General features: G+C 36.8%; 1 protein-coding gene across 11 annotated transcripts in view; it reads right to left on the bottom strand.

Annotated features, from left to right (window-relative positions):
- The window catches only part of Cnot6 (CCR4-NOT transcription complex subunit 6), a 74,448-nt gene that overhangs the window by 39,950 nt on the left and 18,001 nt on the right, over positions 1 to 16,497 (bottom strand). For all 11 annotated transcript variants that reach the window (XR_012442565.1, XR_012442564.1, XR_012442566.1 and 8 more), the window contains one exon: positions 16,008 to 16,121. Coding sequence is in view for 6 of the 11 variants with exons in the window: in XM_074057481.1 (XP_073913582.1) it covers positions 16,008 to 16,119 (112 nt within the window). In the remaining 5 variants the exon portion in view is untranslated. The remainder of the gene's footprint in view (positions 1 to 16,007; positions 16,122 to 16,497) is intronic.

The raw sequence follows: 16,497 nt of genomic DNA, 5'->3' as shown, positions 1-16,497 counted from the left end.
AAGCAGATACCTTAAAAGCAACTGAAGCCAATAGGACAAGGGGACCAGGAACTAGAGAAAAGGTTAGATCAAAAAGAATTAACCTAGACGGTAACACACATGCACAGGAAATTAATGTGAGTCAACTCCCGGTATAGCTATCCTTATCTCAACCAGCAAAAACCCTTGTTCCTTCCTATTATTGCTTATACTCTCTCTTCAACAAAATTAGAGATAAGGGCAAAATAGTTTCTGCCGGGTATCAAGGGGGTGGGGGGAGAGGGAAAAAAATTTTTAAAAATAAAAATAAGACAAACAACAATAGGGAAATGCACATTGCACAAGTCACTTAAGGAAAAAACAAAAGGTAGACTGGGGACGTAGTTCAGTGGTAGAGCATGCTCAAGACCCTGGGTGTGATCCCCAGCATTGTGAACAAACAAAAAAATAAAAAGTCAGCTATACGATAAAAAGTATGTATTCTTAGTGTTGTGATCTGGATATGAAGTATACCCCAAAAGGCTCATGGACTTGAAGACTTGGTCCACAGTTGATGGGTGATGCTATTGAGAGGTGACTGGATCAGAGAATGCTAACTCCATTAATTTATACTGAATGGGAGGAGTTGGAGCTGGGTTGGAAAAAGGAGGTCACTGGGGAAGGGGAGTCTTTGAAGAGTGTATCTTGTCCCTGGTCCCTTCCTGTCTCTATATGCTCCTCAAATGCCATGAAGTGAGCAGCTCTGGGCTAATACACACTTTTGCCGTAATGTTTTGTCTCACTACAGGCCCACAAACAATGGAGATAACTGACCATGGACTGTAACTTCCAAAATTGTAAGCCAAAATGAATCCTTCCTCCTTTTAAGTTGTTTATGGCAGGTATTTTTGTCACACTGATGAAAAATTAACAGACTCAGTGCAGTTTTAAATAAATAAAATATTTGACCCTCAGTATCCTTGGGGGATTGATTCCACACATTCCTGCAGATACCAAGTCCTTTAATATGAAATGGCACAGTATCTGCAGATAACCTATAAATATTCCACTACTTTAAAGCATTCCTTGATTATTTATAATATCTACAACATAAATGACTGTGACAATGTATTGTTTGGGGGAACAAGGGAAAAAATATTACATCTATCATTTGCTCCACCACAAACATTTGTACAATTACTGATTTGCCCTATGAAAATACTTGTTCAAGTGTGCATGCATCTATGGGTATGTATATATATTATCATCTACACAGAAGAAAGCTAGAAATATCGACGATTATTAACAGAACACAACTATGAATTATTCTTATGACATGCTATAGGGATTCTCTTTTAAAATGGAATTATGTACAATGATGTGGAAAAATTCTCCCAACAACTGAAGAAAAATTGCAAATTTCAAAATTGTATAGTACTCTATTTTTGTAAAACAAAAAACATCAATAATCACAAAAGCAAAAGAATGTAACATACCATAGAAGATAAATCTCTATTGATAGAACCAAAAAATGAAAGTTTCTCATTTCCCAATGAGCAAAAGGCTTTTGAAAATCTGATAATATCTGTCTACTTTCCCAAAGCACTGTACATACAGTCATATGCTGCTTAACAGGGACATGTTCTGAAAATTTCATCATTAGGTGATTCTGTCCTTGTGCGAACATCATACAAATGTACTTACACAAACTAAGAGGGCTATGATGACACTAGGTGAAATTAATTTTATGGAACTGATATATGCAGGCAATCATTGAGCAAACAACTGTCCTTAAGGATAATGACTAATTCTAACTACCTCAAAATTTGTGTTCACTTTTAAGCAGTTTAGTGATTTAAGAATGACTAGAATTATCCTAGCCTAGGTTAAAAACCCTGTTTTAATAATTCTAAAGTTCCCAGAATCCCTTCTTGCTAAAATCAGAGGGTGAGAATTAGTGAATGCAAAGGGACTAAATGTAATTATAGTGTACCTACCAAAGATAAAAGTATCTAACACGTATTTACAAAGATTTAGAAAAGGAAGAAAAGAATCTGGACATCTAAAACTAACAATTTTAGAAGAAATAGAAGAATTAAAGTTGATCTTCATTATTTCTCAGTTCTGTATCTGAAATTTGACTACTCCCTAAAATTTATTTGCAACTCACAAATCACAATTTTTCAGATATGTGAAAAGTGGCAAAGAAAAAAAAGTTGCCTAATTTACACTCTCCCAGCTGAAGTCCAACAAAGGTGACAGTCTGCCTACTTAAGTTTCAGTTCTTATACTGTAAATAAACGTAATTTTTGTCATCTATTCCATGACACGTTTCTTTTGCATTCTGCATTTTTTGTTGGTGTTTTTGCCATTTAAAATGATCCCCAAGCATAGTGCTAGTGTCTAAAGTTCCTAAAGACAAGAGGGAGGTACCTCACTGAGAAAATACATGATACTCAGACATGAACTATGTAGTGCTGTTGGCCATAAGTTCGATGCTAATGACTGATGTATATCCTACAAGACCTTTAAACAGAAACAAGGATAAAAACAAATGTATTATTGACTAATGAAAATATGAGCAGAGGCTCACAGGGATTTAAAAGCTTGTATTTTCCTTGAAAATAATGGTTCACTTTCATTAATCAGCATTCACAGTGACTTTATAGAACATAGCTACTACAAATAATGAGAATCAACTATAACTGAAGAAGGCAGTAACTTCAACTTTTCCTAAGTCACAATTTCAGATGAAGTCAAAGCCTAGGATGTCAAGCTCCTAGCAAGGGAAACTGCCATCTTGAGGAAAGACTATGTCATAAGATTTGCTCAAGAGGAAGAAAACAAACTAGATTAAACTACGTGCAGAGTGCTAAATACCACAATAATGCTTAATTTAAAAATACTAAAGATGATGAGGAAGGACACATACTTAATGCACCCAAGCATGTGAGTTAATGTATACAAGTTTCAATCCCTAAACACAAACAAAATGACAAAGGTATACACCACTGAACTTTAGTGGAAAGGAACCATCCTAACAGCAACAGAAGAATGCAGCTTGTTCCCATTGTTCTAAGAGAAGATTAAAACTAAAAACAAGAAGCCTAGAACCTGACTATAGAAAGCCTTAAAGTGTGTGCCAAAATTTCAATGTGTACCTCAAATTTCATGTACTAGACATTTAATCCCCATATTCATATGCTGATGGTAATTGGAGGTGAGGTCTTTGGGAGGTCATTAGGATTAGATAGTCATGAGAAGGGCAGGATAGTGATTTTACGAAAAGAGGAAGAGAAACTTGAGCTGACACTGGCAGACTTGTCTTAACTTCCCCAAGTAACTCACCAAGAAAGTCCTCACCAGATGCCAAACAGTGCTGGCACCATATTCTTGGACCTCCCAGGATCCAGAATCACAAGCCATGTCAACTTCTATTCTTTTTAAATTACCCAGTTTTCAGGAATTTTGTTACAGCAACAGAAAATGAACTAAAAACAGAGTTAATAGGAAAAAGACAAAGGGTGAACAAAAAGAACATTATGTCCAAAATAAATTAAAACTGCATACAATGTAAAAGAATGACACTGTCTGGTCACAGAATTTACATTTTAGTCTGTGCTCTACCACTAAATACCTCCACCATTTAATAACTATTTAATCTTAGGAAAAAGAAATTTTTATTACAAAATGAACTACTAATATATAAGCCAGTTACACCTTACTATACTTTAAAAAAGCCTAACAAACTTATTTTTTTTTTTTTCAAACTTATTTTTTAAATAGGCATGCTTCTTAAATAACCCATCACTGTTGAAACAGCCAGGCATGAGTAGCTCAGGCCTGTTATCCTAGCTACTTGAGAGGCAGAGATTAGGAGGATTGCAGTTCAAGGCCAATCAGGCATATAGTTCTAGAGGTCCCTGCCCCCATCTCAACCAATAGCTGGGCTCAATGGTGCATGCCTGTCATCCCCAAACTATGTGTGAGGCTGAGATCAGGAGGATGGTGGTTTCAGGTCAGTGAGACCTCATCTCAATGGATGAAAGATGGGCGTGATGGTGCAGGCTTGTCATTCGTGCTGTGGCAGGAAGCATAAAATAAGGTCAGCCTGGGCCATAAGCAAGACCTTATCTCCAAGATAACCAGAGTGAAAAAGGGTGGAAAGTGTGGCTCAACAAGTAACAGTGCCTGCCTAATTCCAGTACCATAAAAAAAAAAAAAAAAAGTACCAAAATCCCACCACCTATAACTACCATTGTATCATTCCACTTAACCGTTCATATATTAATAAAAATAAACAGGAATGAAAATGCACTAAACTAAACATGCTTTTTAATTTGATTAACACAAGAAGAAAAATAGATTTTCAAGTACTTTTTTTTTTTGCTATAAAAGATGTTCTACCCTAAAGTTTCTTTAAGGTTAAGATAGATTCTAACTATATACATATATGTATAAATATATATAAATTATATATATAATTTAGCACTTCTGCATTAAAAATAAGAGATGTGGAATAATCTATATTTGTATTTGTGTTTACATGAAGGAACTCCAGGGGGATGTAAAAGAAACTTAGTAGCCAGGGTGCTGGTGGCTCATGCCTATAATACTAACTATTCAGGAGGCAGAGAAAGGAAGATCGTGGCTCGAAGCCAGCTTGAGGAAATGGTTCACAAGACCCTATCTTGAAAAAAACCCTTCACAAAAAAGGGCTGGTGGAGTGGTTCAAGATGTAGGCCCTGAGTTCAAACACCAGTACTAAGGTGGGGAAAAAAAAAAAGAAAGAAACTAAGTAACTGTGTATAAACATATATGCACACACATGCATGCTGGGAGGTACAATGAGGTTGTAGCTTCTAAGATTCTTGGAATCGTGTATGTCAGTTTGGAGCAAGGGAACGATGGATGGCATGTAAAGGATTGCTAATGAGTGGCAGTTTCAGTTACTGCTCAGGGTCTCTGCTTGTTTCCCTCTTCTCCCATTCTGCTACCCTCATTCTGAACTTCCATAAATCCAACACTGTGCAGAGCAGGCAGATGCACAAACTGATAATGAAAGCTACCTGATTCTGCAGTTACACTTATGATTACAAAAAAGAACTTCAGAAAACATTATCTTAAAAACACACACACAAAACAAAACAGAAGTCTTTGATGCAAAATTTGAGAGTCATGGTCTGTCACTCTCCATGGAAGTACAAATACAGTCAACTTTCTCACTGAACTCAAGCCTTCAAAACTTTGAAGAATGCACACAAAAGCTACAGCCAAGGCACTTAATTCAAAGATCTTTTAGTAAGTACCAAAGAAGCTCAGATCCAAGCCTCTATTTTCTGGAAGTTTCCTCGGATGGTTCTGGTTAGTACATTTCTCCTTGCCCTACACACTGCTACCTCAAGGGTCTGGAACAAGTACAGCTGTTAAAGGCTACAAATGTATCCCAAAAGTAGGCAATCATAGTGCCGCTCCCTTATAACTGAACAAAACAAAATCAAAGGAATGTGAAAATTGTTTCGTATCTTCAGGTCTTCAGACAGAATTTTAAAGTTTGTACACATCTGATTTTTGGTTCCTGTAACAGGAGTTTTGTTGTTGGCCAACTATACCATTGGAAGAAAGAAAAACACATTTCAAAAAAAAAGAATTCAAAAGCACTGGAGAACTACAAAGGCAGCAAAGACAGGATAAAAAAACTGGAGTCAGGTATGGTAGTACATATCTGTAATCCCAGCATTGGGAAGGCAGAGGGAAGAGCATCCCAAGTTTGAGGCCAACCTGTGATACAGAGTGAGACCCTGTCTCAATGCACCCTGCCCCCAAAAAAGTAAGCTTCCAGTGAATCAAAGTGTTTCCAAGTAATTTAACTGCATCTCAGAATAAAGCTCAAGAGTGTTTCTAGGAGTACAAAATTACCAAGAACACAAAAGAATAAAATTCACAAAGCACTATGTCCAAACAGCAATTATCAAACATGCAGAGAGAGAAAAATGACTTAAAACCAAAGTAGAAATGAAAAAGATGACAGAAATTTGTCAATAGGGACACTGAAAGTTACCTAAATTGTATACGCTCAAAAAAGATAAAAGGAAATGTTAGGTAAGGCAAGGAAAAATTTTTTAAAAACACCCATTGGTACTGTGATGAATACCAACAGATATTACAAAGATAAATGTAGCCTAAAACACAAGTAACTGTACTCCCCAAAGGGCCAAGAAGAGGGAGGCAGAAAAAAATTAGTTGAAGAAATATGGGCCTAAACTATAAATCTATATATTAAAGCAGTTCAACAAAATCTAAGCACCAAAAAGGGAAGGGGAGAAAAACAGCTCTACACAATGGCACGCCATAATCACAATGTTTAAAACCCCTGATACAGGGAAATGCCCATAGCAGCCAAAGAAAAACAGACATAACAGAGTCAATGAAAAGAATAGGCTTCATTTAACAAATAATACAAGCAAGAAGACAGTGAAAGCACACTTCTATTTTAATTATTTTACCATATTTTTTCTTTTTTATTATATTATTTTTGGGGATACATGATGACATCTACAAAAGTTCTTACAATATATCATAGTTGGATGCACCCTCTCCATCCTTTTCCTTTATCATTCCCATCCCCCCATTTCTAGAATAGTTTCAACAGGTCTCACTTTTCCATTTTCATACATTGAGTACATAGTATTTTTACCACATTCATCCTCCTACACTGTTTCCTTGTATTCTTCCCTCTTCCCACTATACTACCCCCCAGACAGGACCTGTTTTGGAAGGCATACTTTTAAAGTACTAAAAGACATAAATTATCAACTTACAATTCTATGCCCCACACACACACACACACAAAGTTCAAAACAGAGCAACATAAATACATTTTTCAGACATAAAACTTCAAAGACAAACATCATCAATAGACCTCCATTACAAGTTTTTCAATCAGAAGGAAAAAGTAACTTGTGCTCACAAAGGAATGAAGAGCACTGGAAACACTAAGTACATAGAAACAATTTGTCTTATTATTTCACTGTTTAGAGGAAAAATAGCAATGTGAAACTTAAAACATATGACTGCAATTTTTAAAATCATAAAGAGCTAAAGACCTGAAAGTCAATCACATTCTGATATGTCAACAATTTGAACTTTAAAAATGTTAACACCATTTTCCAAGCAAGAAAGGAGGAAGGGAGGGGAAGAAAAAGCAGGGCAGACAGGAAGAAAGGGGGTTTAAGATGTGTGAGGAAAACTACAAAACTGATGAAAGAATCAATAAATGGAGAGATTCCATGTTCATAGATAGAAAGACATGGTACTGTCAAATGTCAGTTCTTCTCAACTTAATCTATAGATTCAATGCACTCCCAAACAAAATCTCACTTACATTACACACTTCTTCACTCAACTGTTAAGGAGAATGAGAAGACAAGTTAGAGATTGGGAGAAACTATTGGCACAAGGCCACATCTTTGGACTAGGACATAGCTCTGTGGTAGAGCTAAAACTTAGTATGCATGAGGCCCTGAGTTCATTCCCTAATGGCAGTTTGAGAGAGAGAGAGAGACAGAGAGACAGAGACAGACATACAGTAAAGGACTGTTATCCAAAAGAATTTATGAAAACATGTTCAACACCACCTGCCATTAGGAAACTACAAATTAAAACAATGAGATACCACTATATTCCCTGCAAAGACAGCAACAATGCAAAGCACTGACAACACCAAATCTTAAGGAGGCTGCAGAACAGAAGCTCTCAATCACTACAGGTGGGAATGCAAAATGGTACAGCCACTAGCAGACAATTCAGCAGTTTCTGATAAAACTAAACATACTCTTAAGCATCTTATCCAGCAATCATGCGTCCCTGGTATTTACCCAAAGGACTTATATCCACTCAAAAACCTGCACACAGGTTTATAACAGCATTGCTGAAAATCGCCAAAACTGCGGATGTGGCTCAGTAGTACAGTTCTTGTCTAGCATGTGCAGGGCTCTGGTTTCTATCCCCAACACCACAAAAAGTCATGCCTAGCAAAACTGCCAAAACTTAGAAGCAATCAAGATGTTCATCAGTATGTCAATAAGCAATAAACACAGATCTAGACAATGGAGCATTATTCGATGCTAAGAATAAATGAGCTATGGAGTCATGAAAAGACACAGAAGAATCTTAAATACATATTAAATGAAACAAACCAATCTGAAAAGGTTACAAATATGATTCCAACTACCTAACACTGTAGAAAAGGCAAAATTATGGAAACAGTAAAAACTTTAGTGGTTGCCTGAACTGGGGCACAGAGAAATGAATAGGCTGAGCACAGAGAACTTTTAGAAACTACTCTGTGTGATACAACAATGGTGGATCCATGCCATTAAACATTTGTTAAAGGATACCAATGTAGAATACCAAAAATACATTACACCCTAATGTAATCTATGGACTCTGGATGATTGTGTCAAGGCAGATTCATCAGTTTAACAAATCACTGATGCAGGATGTTGATAGTGGGAGGGGCCTGTGTGGAGGTCAGGGGTACATGTAAAATCTGGACTTTTAACTCAGTTTTGCTGTGAAAGTGTAACTACTGTAAAAAACAGACTATATTTTAAAAGAAAATAAATAACAGGTCATTGGTTGGTGGGAGCTGAAAATGGGAGGAGAACTTGACAAGGGACACAAGATTTTAGGGGTGATGACATTTATTCCATATGTAATACTACTGGTGGTCCTACAACTGCATTTGTAAGAGCTATAAAACTCTATGAGCAAACTTTATCATATATAAATAATACTTTTATTTTTTTAAAGAAGGAAAACATTTTTTAAAGTCAAGAGAGAAATAAGCAGCATTCAGAGACTAGATCAAGAAAACCAAAGCAAAAGGATCAGAACAATACTAAAAATTATAATCAAGGAAACTTTCCTGCATTAAAAACAAACTACTTATTGAAATAAAACACAATCTACCTGAGAATACAATGAAGAAAAAACAACACAAAAATATATTCTAGTAAAATTACTGACTTTAAGGTTAAAACAAAAATCTTTTAGGCATCAAGGCTAAAAACAAAACAAAACAAAACAAAAAAAACCCCACCAAATAAAAAAAAAAATTAGAATAGCACCGGACATACAAGGAAGCTTTATACCTTATCAAAAAGAAAAACAAATGTATTAGTATACAGTTAACACACTTAAGGAAAGAATGTATACTACATTCAGCAAAACTGACTGACTTCTCAATATAAAGGGCACAAAGCTTATTAATATGAAAAAGAAAAAACCTTAGAGAACTCTGTTTCTGTGGATGCTTTTTAAACAAACTTCCAGGCAACCAAAATGATTAGAGACCTATGAGCTGATGGGGACATTTAGTATATCAGACTAAATAAGGTTTAATGCAAGTTAAACGGGAAAGCTGATAGTGTATAAGGGGAACATATTCTGACAATACAGACAAAGCACAGCTATTTAAAAGCATGGTGAGGGCATGGACAGGATAAAATGCAACCAAAATTTAATCAGCTCTCAATAATCATACTGATCATGTTATTACCACTGTTTTCCTGAGACTGCTGTGTGTGTAATATAGGATAATACAAATTAGAAATTATGGGATATTCAAATTTTATTTGAATACTGAGAAACAGGACTCTCAGTATTAAAGGAGATACAGAAAAAGTTAATGTAAGAAGTGCTCAGACTGCTTTTATTGAAAAGCATGGACTCCTAACTCAGACCCATGAATTAGCTAAAAGCTGGAGAAAGGCATGGCATCTTTCCTCATTTTGTACCTGTCTTTGCTCTAAGCCATTCTCTCCTGCAGCTGCCTTGGAATCAAGAAAGGACAGGAATGACTGATGGTATCCTTATGACAAGGGACTGAAACTACCCCTAAGGAACAGCACAGCCTTACAGACAGACTCCCCCCTCCCCTGCCAAAAAAATAAGGACAATTACCTACAATGATGAGGCTGCACCCTGGAGTAGGATAATTATCTCATGAGAACCACACTGCTCCCCTCAAGTGATGACAGCAAAAACAACTTCTCTGGAACCCTTCTCAGAACCCTTGGACTGAGATAATGATCAATCAGAATACACCTGTGACTGGGACTGCTTAACTATGCATACCTTTTTCCTCTTTCCCCAGTTCTTTGCCTATTTAAACCTATAGCTCATGTCTGCACCCTGAAGATGGCTGAAATGGGCTAGGTACTTACTCTGCCACAGTGTGTTCCAAGCCATGTAGTAAGTCTCCTTTCTCTGCCCTTCACTATGTCTCTTTATTTGACATCTAGGGATAAGTGAAGGGACCTGGGATATAGAATTCCCAGGATTTTGAGTCCTGGGTCTAAAACTCTGATTTCAAGAACCTTGTTATCCTAAATTTGAATTCAAAGTATCAGTGTATCTTCATATTTTAACTTTAAATACACTATTATCCCTAAAAACATTTTCTCAAATATACCAAATACATACATATTACTTATATAAATATATAATACATATTTTATTCATAAGTTTGTATAAATGTTTTTATGTCTATATACACAGATCTCTCATTTCCTAACTTAAGATCTTGAAATAACATTTCCTTCTAAGATAGGATAATGACAAATAAAGAAAAAAAAAAAAACAGCTATAGAACTCAAACCTCCTCAGCAAAAAGGTCACCCCCAATGCTTAACTCCTTAGCCCCACCCAGAACCATCCTCAGACTTCTCAGTTGTAAATTTCAATTGTAAAGTCCTTTGCAGATGTAAGTTCCCCAAAAGACCAGAAATAGGCCATGCCCCATAAAAAGAAATCTGTCCTCAATGTGAGCTCTCAGGTAAAGCCCTCTACTTAAGTCCTTATGAATACTGGTCGCATCTCATACAAACAAAAACCTGAGAATCAGCATAAGCACATGTGCAGAATGCCCCATGCTATATAACAAGACCTTGTCAATCAAACCTGTCAATCACCCTAGCCCCTCCTGCAAAGACCGCCAAATTTTTCCCTACCACCATTTGCCCTTACAACTTCTAAACTGTCCCTTTGAACAAAGATTCTGGCTTCTGTGCTCCCTGACCAGAGTCCACCACTCTCTCCTGCAGTTTCTTCCTGCCTTTACTTTCCTTTTCCTTTCAATAAAATTTTGCTGCTTTGCAATCTGTGTCTCTGTCCAATTCTTTTGCTCAGAAAACACAAGAAACTGAGATCTTCTGAGACTAACCACTGGTAACATTACTTAAAAAAAAAAAAAAAAAGACTTCTTGGAAAGAAATGATTTATTTTTAGGCTTAGGGCAAAAAAAAACAAAACAAGATGACCAAGAAGATGCTGTCACACCAGGTAATAAGAAAGCTACTAACCACAACTAGGTTTATACCAAGAACACAGAGGTCAATTAAAGAGGCTTTCCCTTAACCAACAATAGGCAATTTAAGTATCAATTCAGTTATTACCAAGTATGATTGAAACCCAAAGTCTTAAATGTTTAGGTAGCAGTTAGCCATGAGTGACGGGTGAAGCAGGAAAGACAGATGAATGTGCATACAGGGAAATTATATTATTTTAATAAATATTAAATGGACCAAACTCAGATATTAGAACAATAAAGTAAAAACTCAAAAGCCACAGAAGCCAGCACACTCCACCCCTCCACCCCCACCATCTCCTTTGAGATGGTTAAGTTACAAATACTAGGAGACTTACAGGGGCTCTCTGCATCTGCCTTCCTCTTATTAACAAGCTGGAAGGCTCCTTGAATGGGTAAAGGGACAAAAAGAATGAAAGGCATGTTTAGCAAAATGAAGTCCTAAATGACATGTCTCTATTTTAACATCCATCTTAGCCACCCAAGTCCATCATTTTAATGATTAGAGGTCACTAGACATGACCACTTTACTCCCCCCAGCAAGGAAAGTGTAAGACTAGAGATGAGGACCTCCATTTTGAATCTTTACTCCCAATTCCTATATGGGAAGCAGGAAATGTTTCACCTTTTCCCCCATTTCTCCCCATTTTTATCCTGTCATACTAAATACCTGTCCTAATAAACTTCACTATTACTTTCACATCTTGCCTGAATTCTCTCAATTATCAAGGCAGGCCAGGACATAAAAAAGATCTGGACTGTTAAAACATGTGTGATTTAACATAGTATTTCAGACTGAACATTGATATTCTCTCTCTCTGACTTAACATTGTATTTCAGATTGAACATTCATATATTCTCTCGTGCGCGCTCATGCTTTCTCTCTCTCTCCCCGCTACCCCAGGGACAACCCAAAACCCCTCCCTACTCACCAATTATTGGTGATCAAGAACTCTTCAGGTTTTACCCCTCCCACAGGTTGGGGTGAGCTTTTAAAACACTTTGTAACTGAGAGCTCTCTCTCTGCTTCTGCCTTATATCTGGCCCATCATGGCTGTTTGTAACTTTTCCTCCTAACCTGCCTGGATGCCTCCAGGTTAGGATATAAGAAACTGAATTTTCTGTTTACTGGCAGCTGCAACACTAACAGTGGTAACTTTCAAGTAACATTAAATACACTAATTATCACTAAACTTAAAAAAAAAATCTAATCAGTCACCATCAAAGAATGATAGTTTATCAAATAGTAGGTGAGGGAAGTCTCTCTGTATAAATACATCCGAGTTAATGAAAAAACTGATACAGTATCACTATAAAGAAGGCATTCAGATTTTATGTGCCTTCTGAAGAAAAAGCACCTTACCATATACACAATACCACCTATAAAATGCCACCTTAAGTCTTACTGAAGAGCTTAAACCTGAGTGATCAGGCCTGTGGATCCACCTGCCCATCTGCAGAAAATGCTGAAGACAACAAATATGTTCAGCCACATTATATGTATGCAATCTCTAAAATGCAGACTGTGGGGAAACAACAGGTCAAAGTACCCAGGTTCTTGAACAGAGAAATCGTAAGGATAAGAAAAATACGGAGAAGGAACCTATAAACTGAAACATACCAGATTAAAAAGAGGGTGGAGGAAGGCTAAACTAAAATGCTTAAGTAAATATAATTTGGTGTTAAACTACAAAGAATAGGTGACATAGCTCAGTAGTAGTGTGCTTGCCTAGCAGGTGTAAAGCCCTTGGTTCAATCCCCAACACCCCCAAAAAAACAACCCAACAAGGAAATGATTACTATAAAAGTCAGAAAAATGGTTACTTTGGAGAATAGCATGGGGTGACTGGCTATGGCATACAGAGAGGCTTCTGGACCTGTGTAGTGGTTATAAGGATTTTGGTCTTACAATAACTCAGTATTATATTGTTTGTGTAGGTTTATTTGTGCTTCATTTTAATAACGAAGTCTTTCTCTAAAAAGTAAATGATTAATAGAAAATCATCCAGTTTATCTGGTTCCTTCAAATGGCACAAGAAACTCACCACTCATTCTCCTAGAACCAGAAGCTAACTGCAGGTCCAAGTTCAATTACCTCACTCAACTCTTAGAACTTTTTTTTACAGGATCTTAAAAAACTGATTCTAAGCCAGGTGCCAGTGGCTCACATCTGTAATCCCAGCTAGTTGGGAAGCTGAGGAGGATGGTGATTCAAGGCCAGCCCACGAAAACATTTCATAAGACACCATTTCCAAACTTACCAGAACAAAGTGGACGGAAGGTATGACTCGAGCAGTAGTGTGTGTGCCTTTCAAGTGCGAAGCCCAGTCTCCCACACACAAAAAAAAATCTGATACTAAGTTACCTACATGAAATGACTATTTCTACAATAGCTTATCTATTACAGACTAAGACAATAAAATCATCTTCTTATTAGTGACTTTGTTAATCACAAGATCTCATACTCCAGCTTATCCTCCATGTGGACTGTTAAGAATGTTACTTTAGTGCCAGGTGCTGGTGGCTCACGCCTACAATCCTAGCTACTCAGCAGGCAGAGATAAGAGGATTACAGTCCGAAGCCAGACCCAGGGAAATAGTTCACAAGACCCTACACCCTCTGCCCAAAAAAAAAAAAAAAAAACCATCACAAACCTCCTTAGACTATTAATATACACTTAATTAAAAAAAAAAAAAAAGAAGCACAGTTGGGAAAAACAAATCTTTTCCATGAATGGGTACCAGTGGGAGGGGTTGGGCGCAAGGAAAAGGGAAAATGAGGGTGTATATGGTAGGTGTATTTTATGTCCATATATGAAAATAGAAGACTGAAACTTGTTGAAATTGTTCTAAGGGGGGAGAGAGGAACAGGGAGAACTATGGAGGGGGGTAAATCCAATTAAGATATATTATAAACACATATGTAAATATCACAATGTATCTGATACAACTGTTGCATGCTAATAAAATTGTAAAAAGAAAGAAAGAAAAACAAATCACAAAAAAGGGCTGGTGGAGTGGCTCAGCGGCAAGAGCATCTGCCTGGCAAGCGTGAGGCCCTAAGTTCAACACCCCCCACCCCGCCAAAAAAAAAAAAAAGAATCACTTTAGAAGTATCCGCTCTTCTTTTATATCTTGTATAATACAGAACTCCCCAAAGTTCAGAGAAAGTAGAGAACAGTGACTAAAAACTGCCACAGAATAGCATGAGTAGAGGGAGCAGAACATAGAGGAGAAACCCGCTTAACCTCAGTGATACAATTTCAGTGACCCAAGTAAGTACTTTCTAGCTTATCCTGATGTTGTAAAATAAGGGAAACTTCCCTACAGACAACAGATTTATAGTCCAAAAATTGTTAAACTGAAAAAGAAAAATACAGTTAAATACCAATCTTACAGAATTTAAAAGGGAAAGGTAGGAATAATGACTCCCTGTGCTGTTAAGAGTAGCTACTAAATGAGCTTTGGGCCTCCCTGGCACAAAAAACAAAACTTGACAGGTGGGAAAGAGAGAAATTTCATTCTTCACCACCACAACTACTTCACTGAACTGAACTTGGTTTAATTAAGTGCAAGCACTCTAGAAATAAGAAGAGGGAAAACAGGAGACACTCCTGTGAGTACCAATCTCTATCATGGCTACAGAGGAAGGCATTTAAATTTACTCAATAGGTTAACCAGAATTTTTTAGCTGAAAAACCACAAATACTATTATTATTAATTCCCTTTTCCTCCCTCCATATCACTTTTCTATCTAGATTTGGTACTTGTGCACTCCCTCCCTCTTACTTCTTAATATGTCAGGAACTGTGGGTTTTTGTTTTATTTTCCCCACACCCATCTACCTGTCTTCCATATGCTTAGGACTGTGCCAGATAAAATGTTTTACACACAGCATCTGCTCAGTATGTCTGTTATATTATATTTTTAAAAAGGACAAGTAAAAGAGGAAAGTACTGTGTACTTTCAGAAGGCAAAAATGGGAGGGTGAAAAAGTATGGGGACGCCTACTGACTCAACATGAACACTAAAATTCTTTAGCACTGGTTGTTTTGAGAAGTAAAAATGTCCCTTCACCATCTTCAAAATATTTAAGAAGAGGATGTGTGCCCATTAAGAGGCACACAGGGAAAGGATGTTCTTAGTGGGTCTAAGGACTCATGTATTTCTTTGAATATATCCAGAGTGCATAAAACATAGAAGGAAACTTTGAGATCTACTTAAAATTCTAAAGATTTGTTTCTGAGTGAGACTGTCCTCAGAGACCCAGTCTGAAAAGCAAACGAATAAGGAGGGGAAATGAAGGGGAATAGTCATTTCCCACCCCCCTAGAAATCTATCATTTGAAAATGTAAAAACTCAATCCTACTTTATCAGAGAATAAAGCATCAAAAAAAAACTTTTGAGCACTAGGCATTTCACATGGGTTATTTTTGTTTCATCTTTGATATTATTATCACTGTTTTACAATGGGACAATGATACTGAGAGAATAAACAATGAATAAGTTTTGAATATTGACTTAAAACATGTTCTTTCCATTGAATCTTCCTGCTTCTAAGAGAAAATAGCATTTATGAAATATAATCATTGCTTCTTTTGTGTACTGGTATTAGAAAACTTGATTTCCTACCATATCTTTTAACTTCCATACCATAAATTCACGCTTCCATTCTTACCACTTATTTCAAGCTCTGCCCAATGTGATTTCTTTCCATTTGCTGCTTCCTCAGAGGACATAATCGTGTACATCCTCCGAGGGTCAGGTGGCTCGTATTTTTCTTTGGGCATGCCTGTTAAAGAAAAGAAACCAATCAGTATTCTGAAGAATCAAATAAATAAAAACAACAAAACTTTTTTTTTTTTTAAAGGAGAATCTCTAAATACCACTTCCCACAAAAAGGAACTAGGGGCTCCTTGGAAGAAATGGATGCTTTCAGGCTTTCAGGGCTAATATAGGAAAGATACAAGCAAGCCTGGAAGCTAACAAGGGTGCAGCAGTTGTGGAGTACACGAGTGCTAACTTGAAGAGGGTTCCACTGGCCAAATATAAGACAATTTGAATATCACAAGAATGACTACAATTGAATCAATATGAACTGCATGAATTCATAATTTTAACTGAAAAAAAGAACAACTTAAATCTCCTGAAATTTGGAAAATAAAAAT

This window comes from Castor canadensis, chromosome 16 (genome assembly GCF_047511655.1).
Source record: "Castor canadensis chromosome 16, mCasCan1.hap1v2, whole genome shotgun sequence".
In the NCBI taxonomy this organism is placed as follows: domain Eukaryota; kingdom Metazoa; phylum Chordata; class Mammalia; order Rodentia; family Castoridae; genus Castor; species Castor canadensis.
Note: the sequence above shows the minus strand (reverse complement) of the source record. Positions and strands in the feature narration are given on the sequence as shown.